This window comes from Rhipicephalus microplus, chromosome X (assembly GCF_043290135.1).
Source record: "Rhipicephalus microplus isolate Deutch F79 chromosome X, USDA_Rmic, whole genome shotgun sequence".
Taxonomy (NCBI): domain Eukaryota; kingdom Metazoa; phylum Arthropoda; class Arachnida; order Ixodida; family Ixodidae; genus Rhipicephalus; species Rhipicephalus microplus.
In genome coordinates, this window is record NC_134710.1 from 193,289,508 (window position 1) to 193,311,507 (window position 22,000).

The 22,000-nt window shown below is 44.6% G+C and overlaps 1 protein-coding gene across 5 annotated transcripts in view; it reads left to right on the top strand.

Annotated features, from left to right (window-relative positions):
• LOC119177341 (Ubiquitin specific protease 20/33) overlaps positions 1 to 22,000 on the top strand; it is a 110,907-nt gene that overhangs the window by 84,408 nt on the left and 4,499 nt on the right. For all 5 annotated transcript variants that reach the window (XM_075878410.1, XM_037428815.2, XM_037428817.2 and 2 more), the window contains 3 exons: positions 3,194 to 3,299; positions 5,044 to 5,124; positions 10,082 to 10,207. In XM_075878410.1, coding sequence (XP_075734525.1) covers positions 3,194 to 3,299; positions 5,044 to 5,124; positions 10,082 to 10,207 — 313 coding nt within the window. The remainder of the gene's footprint in view (positions 1 to 3,193; positions 3,300 to 5,043; positions 5,125 to 10,081; positions 10,208 to 22,000) is intronic.

The window sequence follows — 22,000 nt, forward strand, 5'->3', positions numbered from 1 at the left end:
TAGTTCAAGTGCTGCAGAAAAGAATAAAGTTTGCCTAGATATCTTCACAGAAACTTGCTCAAAACATCTGTAAGGCAGATTCACTTCACAAAAATAATAATGCCAAGAAAATTATGTTTCCAGTTTCAAAAACATTTGTAATTTCATATATGAAGGTTGCTTCGATCGCTGCAGCTGCCAGATTTCATTATCGTATTTACACAATTCTAACGTGCACCTATTTTGAAGAAATATAGGTCGAAAATTCGCATGCCCATTGGAATCGGGTACAAACCAAAACTGGCTCCCCCATCGCAGCCTACCGTCATCGTCATTAAACAGCACCAACCAATTTGTTGCTGGCAAGTATGGTAGCACATTTTTTTTTTCCCCTTGTTACCAGCATCGCAGTTGTGGCGGCACTATTGCTGAAGTGTGTGTACTTTTTTTTTCTTCCCTCCTTTGTTATTGCTGCCTTTTTGAGTTCGGCCTGTGCAGCATTGTCCCTAGGCCCAATGGATGCTTCATCCAATAATATTGGTCCGTCACAATAATGGTTTTAAACAGAAAGTTATTGTTTGCATGGAAGAGAAGGGCAACAGGGAGGCAGCTCGTTATTTCGGCATGTCGAAGAGCTGTGTTCGTGATTGGCGAAAACTGAGAAAAGAAATTTTCGCTGGCAGCAATTTCCCGGCCTTGAAATGAGCTTGCCTACTTCGTGAGGCAGCTTCGAGTGGACCGCATGCCTGTCACAACTGAAGTACTTAAGGCAAAGGCCTACGAAATAGCTAGGAGTCGAGGCCTCTCGAGAAGTGATTTTAAGGTGAGCCGAAATTGGATAACGCGGTTCATGAAGCGGTGGGGGTTTTCCCTGTGCAGGCAAACTGGCATATGCCAGAAGCTCCCGGAGGCTTTTGAGCAAAAGCTGATTGCTTTTCAGAAATACATAATTTCGTTGCAGCACATGCCTTCTAATACGACTGTCGAGTCAAGAGGGGCAAAACAAGTCTGCATGCTAATGACGGGCAACGAGAAGACTCGCATTACGGCAACGCTGGCGGGCACAGCAGATGGCGCCAAGTTGCCCCTTTTCCTTGAATTTAAATGTAAAATCTTCCAAAGAACGTAAACTTCCCGCGAGGCGTTATAGTGCGCATCAACGAAAAAGGTTGGATGTGTACTCAACTGGTTATTGATTGGATGGACGGTGTACGGCGCAAGAGACCAGGCGCCAACTTGGGGATCAGCGCGGGAAAGATAATCTGGCTGCTTGCCATACAGACTTGGTGGTGATTCCAGATGGCTTAACCTCTCAGCTTCAGTCGCTGGACGTTTACATTAACAAGCCCTTGAGAGACTGCATGCGGGCACTGTATAGTGAGTGGCTAGTCAACAGGAGCCACACATTCACATCAGGCGACAGGCTGAAGCGTGCCTCGATTGAAGACAAGGCAAGGTGGGTGGCTGAAGCTCGGAATGGGATTCCATCTGGCATAGTTGAGAAGGCCGTCAATAAATGTGGAATTTTTAATGCTATGGACGAAACTGAAGACGAGATGCTCTGGTCCGAGAGTGACAAAGAGCTCTCTGAGAGTGATAGTGATTAGGTAAATAAACATTTTTTTTCCTTGCTGAAAATACTTTGCTCCCTTTTTCTCCCGTTCGTGGAAATCGCGTGCTCGTTCCTATTAGGTACAGTTTTTTTCTTTTTTTTGGATTCGGGTGCGTGTTTAAATCAAGTCTCTCTCTCTCTTTTTTTTATTTTTTTATCGTTGCCAAATTGGGGTGCACATAGGAATTGGGGGCGCGTTAGATTTGGGTAAATACGGTATATCAGCAGTTTGTTGATTTGCTTCAGATTATATGCTAAAAGAACTAGCTGCTAGCCTTTCTTATACAACATTCCAGTTTGTTGCTATCACATGCATTGGCTCACCCTTTCGACAAAACTGTGTCTATTTTTTATTTTATTATTTTACATGTGGCATACAGCGCTGTGTAAACAATTTTTGTTTGTGTGGCATCATATTGTATTTCAGGTTCAACACAATTATTTTCTTACACCATTGAGACAGTTTGGATTGTTTTTTTGCTTTGCCATATTATTCAAACATTGTGCTCACTTCTAACATTATTTTGGAGTGCAAAAAACTGTCGATACACATAAGCAAGGACACATGACAGGCATGATCGCATAACATAAAGATATTGCTGCCCTTGAACTCTCAAAAACTTGAAGGGTGCTCATACAACTTGGCCCTATACACTAGCCCAAAACAACTTGCAGCCTGACTAATGCAGAAGGGCTCATTAGTCAGAGCAGCCAAATTACAGATTCTGTGAGTCCATGGCCTAGGAGTACATGCCTGTGCTGCTTTGTAGGAGAAAAAAATGGAAGAGGCTATGCACAGAAGATTGTGCTGCAAGCAGTGCGACTGCAATATTGTATCACAGTGGACTTTTACAAGTAATACCATAGCTATGTGTGCCACCAGGAATTGCTGCTTTAAAGAGACTCTGCAACACCTTTCCAAGGGATAATTGAAGTCTGTTGGCTCACAAATCTCTTGCAGCGAACATCTTTTGTATTTATCACATACAAGCAGAGTCACGGGCATTAGTCCCAGGCTTCAAGTGCTTTTGAGTGTCGTAGGCTCCGGGTGCTATCTACCACAAGGACCGTCGTACTGAAGTCTGGTCAAACTCTGTGAGAAGCTTGCACATCAGCTCTCTTCTGCACTACCTTAACCCAATGTAGTAGCCAAATCCAGATACCCCACTTTTGAGTGGTTTCGGTAAGACTAAACACCAAGTAGTAATATATGCCGAGGCGTCTAGCTTGCAAGTCATGCGGGAGAGAGCAAGCACGTATACTAGCAAACATACCAATAGCTTTGGAAACAATGATGTCCATTTGTAAGTACTGTGATAGCGGGCTCATTATCAAGTCTTCCTGTGATGGGGATGAGCTATTTGTTCTAGAAAGTTGATGTTGCATTAATATATTAGGTTGGGCTGTATGAAGAAAACAGCACTGAAATTGAGACAACAGCAGGAGGAGACGACCGTGGGGCTATGCTGTGTTTCTCTTTGTCGCCATCCAGTTTTATAGCACTTTTCTCTTCAAGTTCGAGTTGGGGCGAAAATTTGGCTGTACTGTTTGCATTGTGATGTTCATCTAACATTACTAACTTATGGTGTCTTTGTCTTCCAGCTGAACCGAGAATTTCAGCAAAACCAGGACAGCCCTGGGGTGGTCTATGCAGTCAGCATGGCCTGGTTTAAGCAGTGGGAAGCCTTTGTGCGGCGTAAGGATACAGGTGAGCACTGAAGTTAATTTTGCAGTTGTTTCTATACCTCATGCTAATATGGTTACTACCTGGTAGTCTTCCACTGGCTCAGGCAGTATTTTCTTATTGTGCTGACTGCCAGCTTGACTTGCACATTGCTGTGTTATTTTTAGTAGCAGCTTCGGAAGTGTTTATAAGTGGGAGGGTCTCGAAAAGGTTGTGGAGACAAGAGGAGTGTTCTTTTTCTTGCAGTGCACAAGTTCACTTAATCAGCAGTGTGCCATGCCTGGAAACAGCAAGGAAATAAAGAAATGAGACATAAGATTAAGACAGCAGTTGAGTAGAAAAGCAAAAATGTATCTTACTAGTGCTTGTGATGTGAATTTGAAGGAAGAAAAATTTTATTCATTAAAAAAATGTTACATAGCAATGTAATATGCAGTAGAAGGTCCTAAAGCTCTAGGCTACAAGGTGTCCTCCAGTACTGATTAAAAAAGAAAGCAAGAACTGCTTACTAATTAGAAAGGATACATTTTCAAAAAGCAATAACCCTTCACAACAAATGAACTAACATGTGGCATCAAAATATATTGAATTACATGTTGCAAGAATCAAAACAATATAAATCAGGTTAATACAATTGAAAATGCAGCAACTAAATCCAAATACTAATGGGTAGTAATGTAAAAAAATAGTTGAACTTATAAATGGAATGTTGTTATACTGAATAATCTCATGTGCTGTTCAATTATAAGGAAACATAAAAAATACGAAGTGAAGTGTCACAAAATGGTGAAATGGCAACAATTTTGGGCACATGAAAATGAGTGAACTGAATTATGATATAAAGTTAAACAAACATGATTGACTGCAAAATAGAGCTGATGGGTGCTTAAGGTTGGAGGCAGAAGAGCTAAGCTCCCTATTTCACAGGGCATAAAAGGGGAGGGTGTGGCAAACCTCCCCCACTTCTTTCCCACATCTTCCAAAGCATTTTATTGGCAGTGTTACCCAAATGGCTCATGCGTAGCGAGGGCTTTTGCATGTGCTTGCACTTGGTAAACAAGTGTATTGGTGACAATATCCTTAAACTGTTGACTGTCTGGTAACCTTCATAATATAAAATTGTACAACTGTGGGGTCCAATTTTTCATGTTTATTTCTTCTGAACATAAATCAGGTTGAAGAGCAACTTATACATTTCTCTTATGCATCTTAGTAGCCATCCACTGTTTATATTCGTTATACAAACAGTCACAATCAGTTTTAGCATTATGAGTTAAAAGGACATGGTCCCAGTAAATTTGTGCCAAATATTATATTACGATCATTTACAGCCTCTTTAGGCCCACAGCAAGACAAAGACCCCTGCTGCAATGATATCTAGTTTACACTATTTTGGGCAATCTGATTCCTTCTTATCCCTGTAAACTTTAATTACTTCATCTAAGGAACTGCCTTCCTTGACTATTCCCCATCTTGGTAATAGTGCTCGAAATTGTACGGTATGCTCAGCAATCTGAAAAGTGTCTTACACGAGAAAGTCACAGCCTGCATATTCATTTATACCATTTTTATTGCCTATTGCTCTTACAGTGAAAGTTACATATGTGGTAAAGTAGAGGTATTTTGTTCATTTATTTTAGATTTCTCTGGCTTTTTTGTTTGTTTGTTTGTTTGTTTCCAAATGTAGTATCGGAATGGAAGGTATGTCCTTACTAAATACAATGCAAACTCAGAAACGCCAAATAAAATGTGGACACTGTTTTTGCAGAGGCTCCTGGTCCCATAGACAATTGGTGTATCTGTGCCGCTCCCAGGGGTTCAAACTCCCTCCAGCAGAGTTTGCGACCTGGTAAGATGTTTAATGTGCCCTGTTTGTAGTGAAATTCTCTCTGGTTCCAGAATTTGGCACTAGAGGTGCCAGAATCCCACTAGAGGTACCTTGGCATTTACATAATAATCTCACTTGATATATTTATTCATATTAAATAATTAACATGCTTATTAGTTACAGGAGATTAAGTTACTGGTGTAGGAATTTTCATTCCACCACATCTTTCTTGGAGCCATAGGTTGGCAAACTCACTCATGAGTCGACTCGCTCAGACTCCTATCGAGCCGTGAGTCTGAGTGAGTCCGGGCATGTGATATTTTGGTGAGTTTTAGTCTTTATCCAGTTGAAAATTTTCGTGAGTGTGAGTTCGAGTGAGTCCAAAGCGCAAGATATATTTCTTTAGTGAGTACCGCTTTTGTTTGCCGACCTATGCCTGGAGCTGTCTGTCGCTTAAAAACTAGAATGCTTTGAAAACTAGAATATGCTTTAGCAGACTGGGATTCATGTTTTAATAATCTAAATCATATCTCAACTACTCCAAAATAACTCGTATTAATATAATTTCATATACAATTATACAATGGAACTACACGTGTGTCATCGAAAGTATTCTTGCAGTGCCATTATGATGTCACTATGCATAACCTTGTGCTGTGAGATGACTTTTTTACTGAAATCATATCTTTCAAATCAAAGTAATCATCCCAAGACAGGAAGTATATTTTATAATACAAGGACTCATTAAATGCCTTTTCTTTTTCTCACATGACAAGAATGAAGCCACTCTCCTTGCTGGCATTCTTTCAGTATAGTAACTGTGTTATTAGCTAACATTGAATAAATAACTGTTATTACTGTATTCTCCTACTGATTACTTGACTGTTCATTGTTTTATCATTGGCATTGTTTCTATTACAGTTAAACCTGGATATAACGAAATTGATGAAGTCTCAGAAAAATTTTTTATAAAGAGGATTTCGTTATATGTAGGTTTGGTTCAAAAATTTGGAAAATAATCGCACAAATTAAACAAGAGGGGTACTGAAGGAGGTCTAATCCAAAGCACATTTTACAGGAAAAAATTGTAATTAAATGTGTAAAATCCATGTAATTGCAATAGCAATTACATGGATACACTCAGCGTGTTTTTTCGTCGCCACCATGTTCCGTAACAAGTCCAAATTGACAAGATTTCTCCACGCTTCGTAACTTCCACGAGCAGGTAAAAGTGCGCAAGCACTGCTAAAGCAGAGATCAAATCAGTCGGCCCATTTCTATCACCTGGAAAGTGCATAAGATAACATCTCCCACATGTTAGAACTGCTCTCGAATGCTCACACAGAGAGTAAACCACCCGTCTTGAACGAGCGTGAAACATCATGGAGCGGGCAGGGGGGATCGAGCGAGTAGCATTAATGCATTTAGATTTTAAGGGCGGTCACGATCGCTGGCACACTCACTGTCTTGGCAAGCATTTCTCCCTGGAGAGGCCGTATGTGCTCACACCAGTATAGCTGCCATGTCTCCCAAATCGGCCGGGAGGCTCCCAGATTTTGACCGTTCTTTCTGGTTGTACGGATGTCATGAAAATCTCCCGGAAATCGGAAATTTCTGTGCGTGATCTGGCCGCATTAGTGTGTGATCTGGCCGCATTGACAAAAAAGCAGCTCAATCTGCTCCAGCCTTTTCGGACCTACCCCATTTTATTATAAATGAGTATAAGAGGCGTTCATGTAAACATACAGTATAATCTCAGTGATGCAAAACCGTGGCAAATATGAATTCTTGAAATTTTCCAGCCAAATTTTGCCATGTTTATTGGGCCTCAATTCGAATATTCCGAACACATTTCCTAATCATGGCGTGTGATACGAAATTTAGTGCGGAAACCGTCGAACCAAGGCCAAGAGCTGCGTACTCAGAGCTTCAGAAGTACACGCGCGACCAGCGCACGCACTGTCTTCTACAGTGTGTGTGATTGTCGTTGCCACAACCGCTGTGGACGAAACCACGGTCGCTCTAGACACGATCATGTATGGCGACGATGTAACTGACAAAACCCCGAAAGTGTGCACTTAACCAGTCAAAGCAATGCTGCTTTCTGCGAACTCTGCGGAGGACAAAACTGTGGCAGATGCTGTCGTAGATGGCATAAAATGACTTAGTTTTGAAGGCGCTTGCGCAGCCAAGTGCAGAGGGATTGTAAAATGAACTACATTTTGCCGCAACCGCGGTCGCGGCGACGCGATAGCGTTCTACGAGCTCCAAGGGCACACAGCAGTATGTTAAAGGCAGTAAATACGTAAAAATTTTAGAAAGTTAGTTTCACCGCAAGTGTGAAGCAATAAATGTGACAGCAACAACTTGGAATGGTAAGCAGATCGAAACATGCAGTGCGCTGCTCACACACAAATGACGCACGAAAACGATACTCGCAGGACGAGAGTGAACTAACAATGTTTGCTGCTCGACACGTAACGCACTGTTTAAACAAAAACCATGCACGATACGTAATCACAGGTACAGATGAGTACAAACTAACAAGTGTCTCAGTTGTTATACCTCGCTGTGTATGAAAAGCGCTCTGTTTTCGCAAAAGGGGCCTGTACAGAGACCAAAATGAGCTTTGTGGGCCCGGCAACTAACGCTCTTGTTTCAGTGAAAGCCGAAGGCACACGATTCCCCCACCAAAGGATAAGCGCGTGCACAGGTATCCATCCATCCATGGGGCAAAGTACATGTGAGAGATAAGCACGTGTCGGCGCATCGCGACGAGCTCGGCGCTGAGCGCAGGCGGCTTTTTTTCTTTGAGTGTTCATATATATAGATACGTATACATATACTGTGAAGGACGGCAGCGGTGGCGACGGCAGAGAAACACCCTGGACTGTCCTTATAATAAAAAGGGGCCAGACACGTTTTGGCGTTCCTGTCGAAATAATCTAGTAGTGAGCAAAGCTTTAACCCGCGCTTTTGCGGCAGGCAGCTGCGCTTTCCCGTCCGTTCACGTGTGTCCCAGGTAGACACACTCGAATTGTTTGACTGAAATAGATTATGCTAGTTGTGTTGATCTTTTGAGACTCTCACCTTAGTCAAAAACTCTACCCTCATGTGTTCAGCCACTCCTAGTCACTACAAGACCGCAACGCTCATTTTGGCGCTTGTGATTAAGACCCCCTCCCACCCCCTTTTGTTTTTTGCGATGTCTTTTTGTTTGTTTGTTTGTTTGTATGTCCTTGTTTTGTTTTGTTAGTTTTTTTGTGTGGCGTGAACCCCCCCTCCCCTTCCCCCCATTGCCGAAATCTCCCGGATTCAGAATCTTTGAGCATTGCACTCAACGCGCCATCGTGTTGCCAGAACTAATCAGCTAATCGCGAAAGCTACCAGCCTGCGAACTCGCGGCGTGGCACAAGACGGAAGCACGCTATGAGCCGACCTCCGAAGATCTGTCGTCACCGTGGTCTCGGGAAGTTTTCATCAACGCCTCATCTGACATCCCCTCGGTGACGACGACACGGTTGTCCGAAATTAAAAAAAAGTCACAGTTTCACCACAAGGGCAAAGCTATTACTGACTGCAATTGCAACAACTTTGAATGTAACGCTAAGAATGGCAAGTGGATCGAAGTGTGCAATGTACTGCTCACGGGCAAATGACGCACGAAAACAATTCACAGGACGAGAACAACCTAACAATGTTTACCGCTCGACGCTTAACGTGCTATTTAAACAAAAACGAGGCACGGAACGTAATCACAGGTACAGGTATGAGTAGCAACTAACAAGTGCCCCAGTTGTTACTTCGCTCATTTTGAAAAGCACACTCTTTTAGCAAACGGTGCCTGTCCAGCGAGCGAAGTAATCTTCGTGTGCCCAGCAACTAAATGCAATCGTTCGGTCAATGTCAAAGACGCTATTTTCCCCACCGAATGATAAGCGCGCGCGCACACGCATCTACTCCCTTCCCTCTATTCACGGGGCAAAGTACAGGTAGGAGATAAGCGCGCGTCCGCATCGCGACAAGCTGGGTGTCGAACGCGGGCGGTTTTTTTTTTTTTTGGATACGTATATATACGGTAAATGGCGGCTGCAGCGGCGACGACAATAAACCAGCCGGGACTCTCCACATAAATGCTATGGTAATAAAAAAAAAAAAGCAGCACTCAACGTCGTCAGGGGCCACACCATGCACGCGCAGTGAAACTATGCACGCGAACACGGCGTCGAAAACGAAGAGCGAACAACACGGACACCGCGAAAAAGTATTCTGTAAAGCGCCCTCTATATTCAGCGTGGCCCCACATATGTGACGCTAATTAAAGTGTGGCACTGCCAACGCACAAAAGTAGTTGTCTTTCTTTTTTATTTTGGTTTGGAGGGGGGGGGGGGCACACTCACACATGTGCCCGTGGCTGCGAGAACGGCAGCAACGCCAGCTCGTAGGGTGCAGGCCCGCTCGCACTCATTCGTGCGCAATAACGAGCGCTTGCTCTTGCCTGGTGCGCTGTGCGTGCCGCGCCGCGCTTTGTCAATGGCGGGGCAGCCGCGGAAGATGCATGCTCGTCACAAAATGCGGAGCGAAATTCCTAGATTGTCCATGGGGAAAATTCGTTATATCAAGGTCGTCGCCCGCTGTTACTTTGTCACATAGAGGTCGCAAATATATGTGCTTCTATGGAGCAACAGCGGGAAATAGAAAAACTTAGTTATATCGAGGAGTTTGTTATATGAAGGTTCATTATATGCAGGTTTCACTGTATTTATTATTAGTAAGTAGCTAACATTAGATTAGAAGCTGCAATGTTTATTTTATTTTAACTGGCTGCCCATTTTGTAGTTTCTTGTTGATTCTTTATAAACACTCTCCTCAGCATTGCCTTTAGCCTTACCTGCCAGAGTGCTCAAAAACCTCATTTATTTATTATGATGTGCTTGTAGCTAAGTTCACTTCAACCATACTATGTGTACATTCCCAGGGAGTGACTATGGCTCCCTCTCGGAGGCCATGTGGCAGTTCCTGCAGGGCAGCTACGGAGGGGGACCGCAGGTTGTCTTGCACACACGCACTGCAAACCCTCCTAGTCAACCAGCTCCTTCTTCAGGTAAGGCAAATGCTGCACTGTACGTTGTACTTGAGGGTCTCTGAAAACACAACGGCACAGTGGACCGTGAACGGTGGTGTAAACTTTGTCTGGCTACTTATTGGAACAGTGTTAACGAACTTGAGTTATTGAGTTAAAGCACAGCTAATCTTTTTTGTATGAACAGCTAATATTTTTGTGCAAACTCTAGTAGAGTTTGCAGAATGTAATAATTTACGAATCTTGAATACCTTTTTTTCAGAAAATGGGCAAGCCGTAAGTAGACATGGTGAAGTCTTAATGGTGATACTAAAATTGAAATAGACTTCATTCTATGTGCACACCCAGGCATTGTACAGGATGTAGATGTAGTTGGCAAGATCTGATGCAATGACGATAGATTTGTAAGAGCTCTTTACAGCTAGATCTAAAAAAAAGCAAAAGCATACACTGATACGCAAGAAGCCAATTAATGAGCTAGCGATGAGAGGGAAAGCACAGGAATTCAGAGTTTTACTTCTGAATAGATTCGAGGCACTGAACGAGGTAACCAACGTTGGCATTAACACAATGAACGATAATTTTACTGCCATCATCAAAGAGTGTGCAAAGGAACTCGAAGATAGTCACTAGACAGGACACCGGCAAACTATCTCAGGAGATGAAAAATCTTATTAAGAGACTACAAACCATGAAAGCCTCAAATGCATCTTAGAAGTCTGGCAGCTTGGGCTAGTTGGTATGGCATGACGATAGTTATAGCGCGAGAACAAAACGACGACACAGAGACAAGAAGGTGTCCTTCGTGTCCTTCTTGTCTCTGTGTCGTCGTTTTGTTCTTGCGCTATAACTATCGTCATCCTCAAATGCAACTGACCGAATTGAGCTAGTGGAGCTTTTTAAGTTAATCGATGGGTGTAAGGTAGCCAACATCAGAAGGTATAAAGGAGAGAGAATTGAGCAGGCTGTAAAAAGTGGCAGAAGCCTGAAAGCTGCGAAAGCAAACTAGTGCATAGGCAAAAATCAGATGCATGCATTAAGGAACAAAAAAGGCAGTGTCATATCCAATATGGATAGGATAGCTTAGGTGGCAGAGGAATTCTACAGAGAGCTGTACAGAAGCCCAAACAACCAGGACGGTATCGTAAGAAGAATAATAGACCAGAGCAATTCAACATCCTACCAGTACCAACAGGGGAAGTAACTACAAGTAGGCTTGTGCGAGTATTCGAATGCTTCAAATATTCAAATGAATAGTGGAGTATTCGATTCGATTCAAATTTAAATTGTTGAAAATTTCGAAGTATTCGCAATTCACCAATATGTGTAGTATATTAGTCCATAAAGGTTTCACTGCAGTGTAGGAATGCTAAGCCGTGAAAACACCTACACCCAGGGAAAATCCGTTCTGCTGTGAAGCCCCCTTCAAGTTTAAAGAGGCCCTGCAACACTCATTGAGCATGGTCAGAAAACGTTACCGATCGATAGTCGAGGCTACCGAGAACAGGCGAGGCAAATATTATAGCGCAGCACGTGGCCTGCAATTCAAAATAAATTCTCAAAGTCAGCTAAAAGTTGTCCACTTTCCTCGGCAAATGACGTTACAAGCTCAAAAATCACTTGTCACAGCCATTGGCTGACTTGAGCATGGCACGCTCGGTCATTACTGGGACCGACGCGGGAGGCCACTGCTTGTCCACGCGTACGTGCGATCGCACTGAAAGGTCGCGTATTCGAAGAAAAAAAAATAAAAAGAAAAGGTGAAAAAGGTCACGCGGAATGCATGACGTTTTTTCTTTTCCTGTGCCATCCCTCCCTGCTTAGCTTCCAGCTCTTTCATCAGTACGAGAAGAGAGAATTGCCGTGTACGAACTCTGCTCATGTTTGGAACTCCGCTCATACAAGACTCATTCTAAAAATTTTGCGGTGGTGCATTCGCGAGGCAAGAAGCTTTCTTAGTGGCTCCATGGCCACTTGAAAAAGTGTTGCAGGACCTCTTTAAATGGACATGTTACCGTCAAATCAGTCCATTATTTTATTACGCTTAAAAGTTTGACAGCTCACATGCTCCGAGTATAATAAAATTTAAACTGTTACATATTTACAGGTTATCACCAGCATCTCACCGAAACTCGAACCCACTTCTACTCAAGGCTGTTTCGACTTCCTTTGAACGATAAACAAAAAAGAACATTTGGATAGAGCCCCTCTTTCAATTAAAAAAATATATATTGTGGAGGTTAATTAGCTCGTGGTAAATATTGCCATTTTTAAATATCTGATACATACCATTTTAATTCGATTCTAAATTATTCAACCAAAATCACTATTTGCTTTGAATTCGCATCGAACCTAAAATGCACTATTCGCACAAGCCTACCTACCGTATTTACTCGCGTAATCCTCGCACCCCCCACATCGCCCAACAAAAATACAATTTATTTTTTTCCTCGAGTAATTATCGCACCCCGCAAACTGCTGCAATAATGTCATCTGCTCTTTCCAGCCACTGATGATGATAGCACACGCCATCTGGCGCCATCTCTTAAGCATCAAGCGTACTATTGCACAGAGATTCAATCCAGTCCAATCCAAGCCAAGTGGCCAGTGTGCGTTGCGGCATGTTTTGTATGTTGTGTCGGTAATCTTGTCACGTTATGAGGTGATACTGAAGCTGTACAGCTGCTTTCAAGTTGCAAGTGATAGATCATGCACTAAACAACGACAACAGGGCCGCCGGTAGGCCCTTCGGAGTCTACGAGTTTTGTGTTCGCTACTGGTGACGGCAGCTTAAAGCCACCAAGGCGCGTTGGGCCTGCCGTGTGCCTAAAACTGGGATTGATGGTAAACTTTATTTCTTCAGAAGGAAACTGCGGACAATTCTGTTAAATAGCCATCAGCCCAATACTGACATCCCACGCTTACCTTTTGAGGGCTCCTGTTGAGCGACGCTACCGCTACGCCCGCAACGTCCGCAAGCTTTGCGTACGGTATTCTGATTCTCGACTATTTGCTTCCACTTTTTGGGTCTTTAATAAATCTTGTCTTGTGTTGTATCTCTGCTTTCATTGTTGAGGTAAGTTCTAATTAGTACTTCTTAAAGCTTGCTGTAAGTTGCTGGTGTGAGAAGCCCGATTTGCGGCCACTTCGTTTTCTTTTTCGCTCTGTAAATTTTCGTGGAAAGTTTTCCCCGCGTAATTCTCGCACCTCTCAACTTTGCATCAGTTTTCCGGCAAAAAAAGTGCGAGGATTATGCGAGTAAATACGGTAGAAGGAATGCAAAGAAGCAAAGCCGCTGGTGAGGATAAGATAACAACGTACCTGCTGAAATATGGCAGAGAAATTGTGTTAGAAAAGTTGGCCACCTTATATACGAAGTGTCTCATGACGGGAAAGGTACCAGAATCTTTGAAGAACGCCAACATCATTTTAATTCATAAGAAAGGAAACGTCAAGGGCTTGAAAAAAGTACAGTCCCATCAGCTTACTGTCCATTCTCTACAAACTATTTACAAAAATAATAGCTAACAGAATTAAGGCGACATTAGAGTTCAGTCAACCAAGCATCAAGCAAGATTTCGTACAGGCTATTCCCCAATAGACCATATTCATACTATCTATCACATAATAGATAAATGCGCAGAAAACAACCAACCCCTATGCATAGCTTTCGTAGGTTACGAGAAAGCTTTTGACTCGGTTGAGACATCAGCAGTAATGCAGGCACTACGGAAGCAGGGCATCAGTGAACCCTACATGAATGTAAGTCCCGAAAGTAAATCTGCCACTAACCCTGAAGAGGAAGGTACGTGACAGCTGCATCTTGCCGGTACTTACCTTCGGAGCAAAAACCTGGAGGCTTACGAAAAGGGTTCAGCTTAAATTGAGGACGACACAGCAAGCGATGGAAAATTATTGGTGTAACCTTAAGAGACAAGAAGAAAGCAGAGTGGGTCAGGGAACAAGTCGGGCTTAATAGTATTATAGTTGAAATCAAAAAAAGATGGATATGGGCCGGGCATGTAGCACGTACGCGAGATAACCGCTGGTCGTCAAGAGTTGCTGACTTCATTCCTAGAGAAGGCATACGCAAGAAGGGTTAGGTGGGCCGATAAGGTTAAAAGGTTTGCAGGTATAACGTGGCAGCAGAAAACACAAGACCGGGTTGATTGGCAGATCAAGGGAGAGGCCTTTGCCCTCCAGTGGGCATAGTTATAAATCTTTTTGTGAATTCCATTTGAACTCAAGCTCAACCAAAACTACCATCTACCTTATCCACATGCAAAACGAGAGTACTCGAAAAAATTTACTATACACATCATATATAGGGTTAACAAAATTAATATATCGGGCAGTTGAAGGAAATTTAATGCAACTTACAATTATGTGAACATTGTTGTGGCGTTTCCTTTGAGAGGACTTCACTATGCAAGTGATCTCTAAGCAGAATAAAGGGAGCACAACACAATCAGTGTGACCTTGCAGTCGGGCTCACAGTACTACAGTAAAAGCTCGTTTATCCAGACCTCGTTAACTCGGAAAGTCGGTTAACTGAGACTCGCGGCGCAGTTCCGGGAAAACTGTATATTTCCATTGGGTCAAATGCTCATTAATTCGGAGGGATTTAGCCGTGCATCGGTTATATCGAACAACTCTGCGCGACTCTAGAGTCGCGCAACCTCGGCGACTCGGAGGCTCAAGCACTGCTTGCCGTAACCGACAGAGGAACTGGAGTTTTGGAGAAACCAAAACCATACTGCAGCAGACTATGATGATGATGATAGTGAATGAGGGGGAAGTGGCTAAGTGGCTCTAGTCGCCACCCAGCGGAAGCGCTTGGGCCACCAGCACATCCAGTGTCTACTAACACCTGCTCGCTATGCCTACTGGTGTTTTTCGCGTCGCCTAGGTTCTTTGTGTTGTGACTTTGCGTGTTGTGACTGTGTGTGCACGTTGCTATAGTGTACTAGAATATGGGGTAGTGTGTTCAGGCACCCTCTCTCTCCATGCATCTCGTAAAGCGTCGCACGTGGACAAAAAACCGGTTCTCAAGGCGGCGCTGCCGTAGCATGAGCTGGCAGGATTGTCAGCTCCACGCCGCTCTGCCTTACACAAGTAACAGCTATACAAGCTCTGTATAACTGTTACACAAGTAACAGGTCAGTGACCTGTTACTTGTGTTCGCGCCCGCTTAACGAAAGTTTTTCTGGCAATGTTCTTGCTGGCCACACGACAGTGGGGCAATGTTGAGTTATCGGCGGCAACGACACTGCTTTGCACCTAGGTGCGAAACAGGGTATACAATTGGAAAAAAAGTGTGCAGCCGTCGCTTTTCGCTGCACCCAAAGACGATGCACGGAAGAAGGTTTGGGAACGGAATTCACATTGAAAGGATGGGACCTTGAACGAAAGCTGCTCTGTATGTGAGCTACACTTCGAGCCTTCATGTGTTCTTGGAGACTATCTGCATGTTATAAACGGCGAAGAAGTTCGTGTACCAAATAGGAGACCAGAGCTAACGCCGGACGCTGTGCCGATGTTACTGCCTAACGCTCCAAGCTACTTATCGAAGAAAGCGCCGCATCCAAGACCTCCGAGAAAGCGAAAGAACTCGGCGGTCGAATCTACCATCTCCAAAAAAACTGCAGCACCCTGTCATGACAGTGAGGCCACTGAATCAGGTTCATCGATGGACCTTCCTGCTGACTACGAACACGAGGTGGCGAACACTAAAGGGACTGCAGCTTCGCTAGAACGCTTACTCAAGCTTTGTTTACCTTGAATTTATATGAGCTCGATCGCACCGCATCTCGTGTCAAAGAGAGCGGTAATATACGTGCTGTCACGACTTCATTTTTTTGTGAAGGGTATCAACCAGTCTCAAGAGGCAAAACGAAAAAAAAAAGCTGCACGCGAAAATCAGTCTTTGTTCTAAAGGTGGCACCGTGATGAAGTGATCGTGAACTGATAATTCCACGGAACGGGGTCGAACTTGATCGATGTTACTGCTCACTGCAGTATGCGCGCTCGTAAATAAAGGGTTTCTTTTTACAGTCTGACAGTGGTGCCAAGTGATGTTTTCTTCCGACTGTACAGTGCAATATCCTGGCCACAGCAGCAGTATTTCGCCGGGCGCGTAATCGTTAAAAGACCCAAGATTGTCAAAATTATTCTCAAGTCTTCAGCTACGGCATGCCTCTCAATTAAATGGCAGTTTTGTCACCTTAGCAACATAATTAAAATTTCATGATGCAACTATTGACAAGAACGGTGCCGTGCGCGTAACGAAGGAAGTTGAAGCTGTCGCAGTGTGCAGACTATGACTCGATATAGCAGTTATATAACAAGAAACTTTCGGGTTTATAGATGCTCCTTCAATACCTCAATCTTCCTAATTTTTTATTCGTTCACCAACCGAGCTTTAAAAACTGCAAGCAGTTTACCCAGGGATGGCTGCTTCGCCGTCCTTTTTTAATACCTGCATTTAAACTGTGCGGCTTTGACATTTCGTTTTGTTTTGAATGCAGTACAAACAAACCCATTAGAAAGCTTTTCGGGGACGTGTCAGCAATTACTTATGCAAGCGCATATCACGGGATCCCGGCCGCGGCGGCTGCACTTTCGGCGGAGACGCAAATACTGTGGGGCGTGTACCTAGATTCAGGTGCACGTTAAAGCACCCAGGGTGGTCGATTTTCTGGAGCACTCCTCTACAGCGTCTCTCATAATCATATGGTGGTTTTGGGACATTATTGCTATTACTAATATCAATACCCCTGCTATTACTAATATCAAAGCACAGAAGTGCATAAAAGGCAAAGCGTGAGGTTTGTGAGGTGACAGCCCATGCTAAGGTGGCGCCATCTCGTGGCTGTCGACACCAAATGTGTCAGCCACGGCTCCTCCCTGAACACACTACCCCATCTTCCTACACTATAGCGTTGCTGCCGCTGTCGTCCTTCATACCAATGGCGATCGTCTCAGGAGTGAAGCGGCCACAGCAGCGAGCAAATGATCTTGAAAAAAAGGTCATGATATTGAAAGACGTGATTGCAGGTGTTTCTCGACAAGAGATCATGAAGAAGTACCATGTGACGAGAAGCACCTTAAGTGACTATGTGAAGAACCAAGCAAAAATTTTCTAGGCGTTTGACAGCGGCAAATTCACCTGAAAATGAAAATGACTAAGGATGGCAGCACACCCAAATCTGGAAGACGCACTGCTGCGGTGAATAACAGACATGCGGAACAGCCAGCTTCCTTGAGTGGACCATTGATTTGTCAGCAAGCTGAAAGGTACACACTGAGAATGAACATTGAATCTTTCAGTGCGTCTGAAGGCTAGTTTGCTCGTTTTAGAGAAAGGCACGAGTTAGTCTTTCGAAATGTGTGCGGGGAAAAAGTAGCAGTGGATGACCGGCGTATCGCTGACTGGAAGACAACTGAGCTTCCCCAGTACCTGGCTCGTTATGAACCTGCCCACGTCTTCAATGCCAATGAAACAGCTCTCTTTCTTTAAAGCCTTGTCAGAAAAAATGATCACGTTCAAGGGCGACCCGTGCATTGGAGGAAGGAGGAGCAAAGAAAGAGGGTCACTGTGTTTCTCGCCTCAAATATGTCGGGCACCAAGTGCTAGTCATCTGGAAGGCACATAACCCAAGGTGTTTTAAGAACATTCACCACTTTCCTGTGCAATATCGCGCCAATAGAAAGGCCTGGATGACCTCGGATATTTCACATGCTTGACTGCACCAGCCCGACCGCCGCTTCTCTGCTAACAAGCGCAAAGCTTTACTTCTAGTCAACAACAGCAGCGCTCATACAAGTGTGATAGGGCTGGAGTGCAACGAACTTGTATTTCTACCTGCAAACACGATGGCTGCTCTGCGACCACTGGATCAAGGGATAATTCAGCATGTAAAAAGCAGGTAGAGAAGGCATGTGCTGGAATGGATCCTGCTGTGCAAGAAAGCAGGGCGAAAATACGACGTGACTCCTGACCGCAATTCACATTTTGGCTCATGTCTGGAGCGAAACGCCGCCTGCGGTCATTGCAAATTCTTTCCGGCACAGTGGCTTTGTCCACCCTGACGACTCGGATATTCCTCCAGAGGCCACTCCAGAGGACACCCGCGAGCCCACTGGAAATATGGACGATGAGGTGAATGACATGCGTTTTGACTCTCTACTTCCTAGTGGCATCCACATTTTAGACTATGCCGCTATAGACTATCATGTTGCCGTTGCTGGTGCACTGACTGATGATTATATTGTAACGCACTTTTCAATAAACTCTTTTAATAAGCTAACGTAGGCTGGGCGAACTTGTGCCCGAGAATTATAGCACAGCTAGATTGTCTCGAGGATCGCCTTCTGCCTCTTCTTCTACGTTCTTCTTTTCTTTCAACCCGGTTCGCGCGCAGCTGGGTCCCGCAGGCTCGTGCATCGCAAATCATCTAGAAGGCACAAGTATTTGCTAGCGCGCGTAATTTAAAGTCACATTGTGTCATTGCCCCCCTTTCCAGAGTGCATCGTCCCGATGCTTGTGTCAAACTGGTTGCATGGCAGTCATTCACAAACCCTCGTCGGGGATGTCGTTAACGTCAAAGAACGTTGTATCTTCAGCGTTTCATTGCCTGTCGTGATATGGTTTCATCCTGACGACATGCACAGTTTCCGTGCGATGCCGCCGTCGGGATGAAATATCCTGTCCCTCTGGCGTAACTTCGTAGTTGAGCGAGCCGACGCGGCGGAGCACTCTGTACGGACCGAAATAGCGGCGAAGCAGTTTTTCTGACAGCCCACGTATTCGTACAGGAATCCACACCCATACTCTGTCTCCTGGTGCGTACTGGACGTCTCTTCTTCGCAGATTGTATCGATGCGTGTCGGTTTTCTGCTGTTGGAGAATGCGATATCGTGCCAGCTGTCTAGCTTCTTCTGCTCTTTGTATGTAGTCGTGAACGTCATAGTAATTCTCGGGCGTCTCGTCAATAGGTAACATTGCATCTAAAGGTGTCGTTACCGTCCGGCCAAAAACAAGTTGGAATGGCGTCATCCGTGTTGTCTCTTGCATCGCAGTGTTATAGGCGAATGTTGCATAGGGTAATATTTTATCCCAAGTATGGTGTTCTATATCAACGTACATTGACAACATATCAGCCAGCGTTCTGTTCAGTCGTTCCGTTAGACCATTTGCTTGAGGATGATATGCCGTCGTTTTTCTATGACTGGTGTGCGTCAATTTCATGATACATTTCATCAGGTCGGCCGTAAATGCAGTCCCTCGGTCCGTGATCAACGCTTTTGGAGCTCCGTGCCGCAGTACTATGTTGGAGACGAAGAATTCGGCTACTTCAACGGCTGATCCTTTAACTAGAGTCGCTGTCTCGGCATATCTGGTTAAATAGTCGGTCGCAACTATTATCCACCGTTTTCCCGATGACGAAGTAGGAAATGGGCCCAGTAAGTCCATTCCTACTTGTGTGAATGGGGCTTCTGGTGGTTCTATCGGTTGAAGGAGACCTGCTGGTTTTAGCGGTGGCGTTTTACGTCTTTGGCAGTCCCGGCAGGTTCTGACATAGTGTTGTACAGAGCTAAGCAACTTCGGCCAGTAGTATTTAGTGCGGATGCGTGCTAACGTTCTGCTTACTCCTAAGTGTCCAGCTGATGGATCGTCATGGCAAGCCTCCAAAATCTCTGGTCGCAGAGGTGAAGGGACGACAAGCAGGAATGTCGCTGTATTGTTGTCAAAGTTCCTTTTATACAGGATGTTGTTTCGTAGGACAAACGCTGACAAGGCGCGGACAAAAGGTCGTGGAACATCGACAGACTGTCCTTGTAGGTACTTGATCAAGAGGAGTATCTCAGGGTCGGATCGCTGCTGATGTGCCATCTCTGATGGTGTCACAGCTCCCAAGAAAATAAAATCTTCACCATCCTCGGTGGACGCAGAAGCAGCAGGTTGAATCGGAGCACGTGACAAGCAGTCCGCATCACTGTGCTTGCGACCTGACTTGTACACAAGCGTGATATCATACTCCTGTAATCGCAAGCTCCATCGTGCAAGCCGTCCACATGGGTCCTTGAGATTAGCCAGCCAGCATAGCGAATGATGGTCGCTTATAACTCGAAAAGGCCTACCATATAAATATGGTCGAAACTTGCTGATAGCCCATACCACGGCAAGGCATTCTTTCTCGGTCGCTGAGTAGTTCACCTCAGCTTTCGAAAGAGTGCGACTGGCATACGCAATGACTCGTTCTTGTCCGTTTTGCCATTGGATGAGCACGGCCCCAAGACCTAAATTGCTTGCATCCGTGTGGATATCGGTTTCCGCTTCCTCGTCAAAATGCGCCAGAACAGGATGGCTTTGAAGGCACTTTCGTAGTTCATTGAAGGCATCCTCTTGTTCGGCAAGCCATACGAAAGGCATTTCCTCTTTTGTCAGCCGTGTCAGTGGTTCAGCAATTCGTGAAAAATTTTTAACGAACCGTCGATAATAGGCGCAGAGACCTAAAAATCGCCTAACAGCCTTTTTGCCTGTTGGCTTCGGAAATCTTGCTACGGCCTCAGTTTTTGCAGGGTCTGGGCGGACGCCTTCTGCACTGATGACATGGCCGAGAAAAAGGAGCTCACGGAAGCCGAAATGACATTTCTGCGGTTTTATCGTCAAGTCAGCTGATTTGATCGCAGTGAGCACGGCCCGGAGCCTTTCCAAATGTTGCTCAAAGGTAGCAGAGAAAACTACAACATCGTCGAGATAAACCAGACATGACTGCCATTTAAGACCACAAAGCACTGTGTCCATCATCCGTTGGAATGTGGCGGGTGCTGAACAAAGGCCAAAAGGGAGTACCTTGAACTCGTATAAACCGTCCGGTGTCACAAACGCTGTCTTTTCGCGATCTCTTTCGTCCACTTCTATCTGCCAATACCCACTTTTAAGATCCAATGAGGAAAAATACCTGGCATTTCGCAGCCTATCCAGAGTGTCGTCAATTCTTGGCAGAGGATAAACATCCCGTTTGGTGACGGCATTCAGCTTCCGATAATCAACGCAGAAACGTAAGGTTTGGTCTTTTTTCTTCACAAGAACAACAGGTGACGCCCATGGACTTGATGAAGGCTGGACAACATCGTCTTTGAGCATTTCTTTAACCTGATTACCAATAGCTTCTCTTTCTTTTGGTGACACTCGGTAGGGATGCTGGTGTATTGGCCTCACTGACTCGTCGACAATGATGCGATGTTTAGCGACAGGAGTGCGTCGAACCTTAGATGACAACGAGAAACATTCGGCGAATTCCCTTAAAAGACCCTCTATTTGCTCTTTTTCGCTTGGTAGTAGGCCTGGCTCGATGTCGATGGCTGCAAGGACAGACTCCACGTCTTCGAAATCAGAATCATTGGTTTCAAAAGTTCGCAGCTCCGTAACCTGGACGAAATCATTGAGACTGGCGACGACGGTTCCTTTTGCAACGTGCTGCACCTCATTTCCAAAGTTTGTGAGTAGAACATTTGCACATCCGTTACGTAACTTAACAAGGCCTCGTGCCATGCAGATCCCTTTTTGGAGTAGTAAGGCAGTGTTGTTGTCAGCAAATCCTTCGAATTCACTGAATGCTTTGTTGTTTACTGCGACAGATATGCTCGACCTTGGCGGAACCATGACGCCATCATCTGCAATACAAAGGTCATATACGTTTTCTTCCGTTTCAAAGGTACCAATCGCGTGCCTAGTCGAGAATGAGACGGAAGATTCTCGCAAGTTAATTACAGCGCCATTAGCTCGTAAAAAATCCATGCCGATAA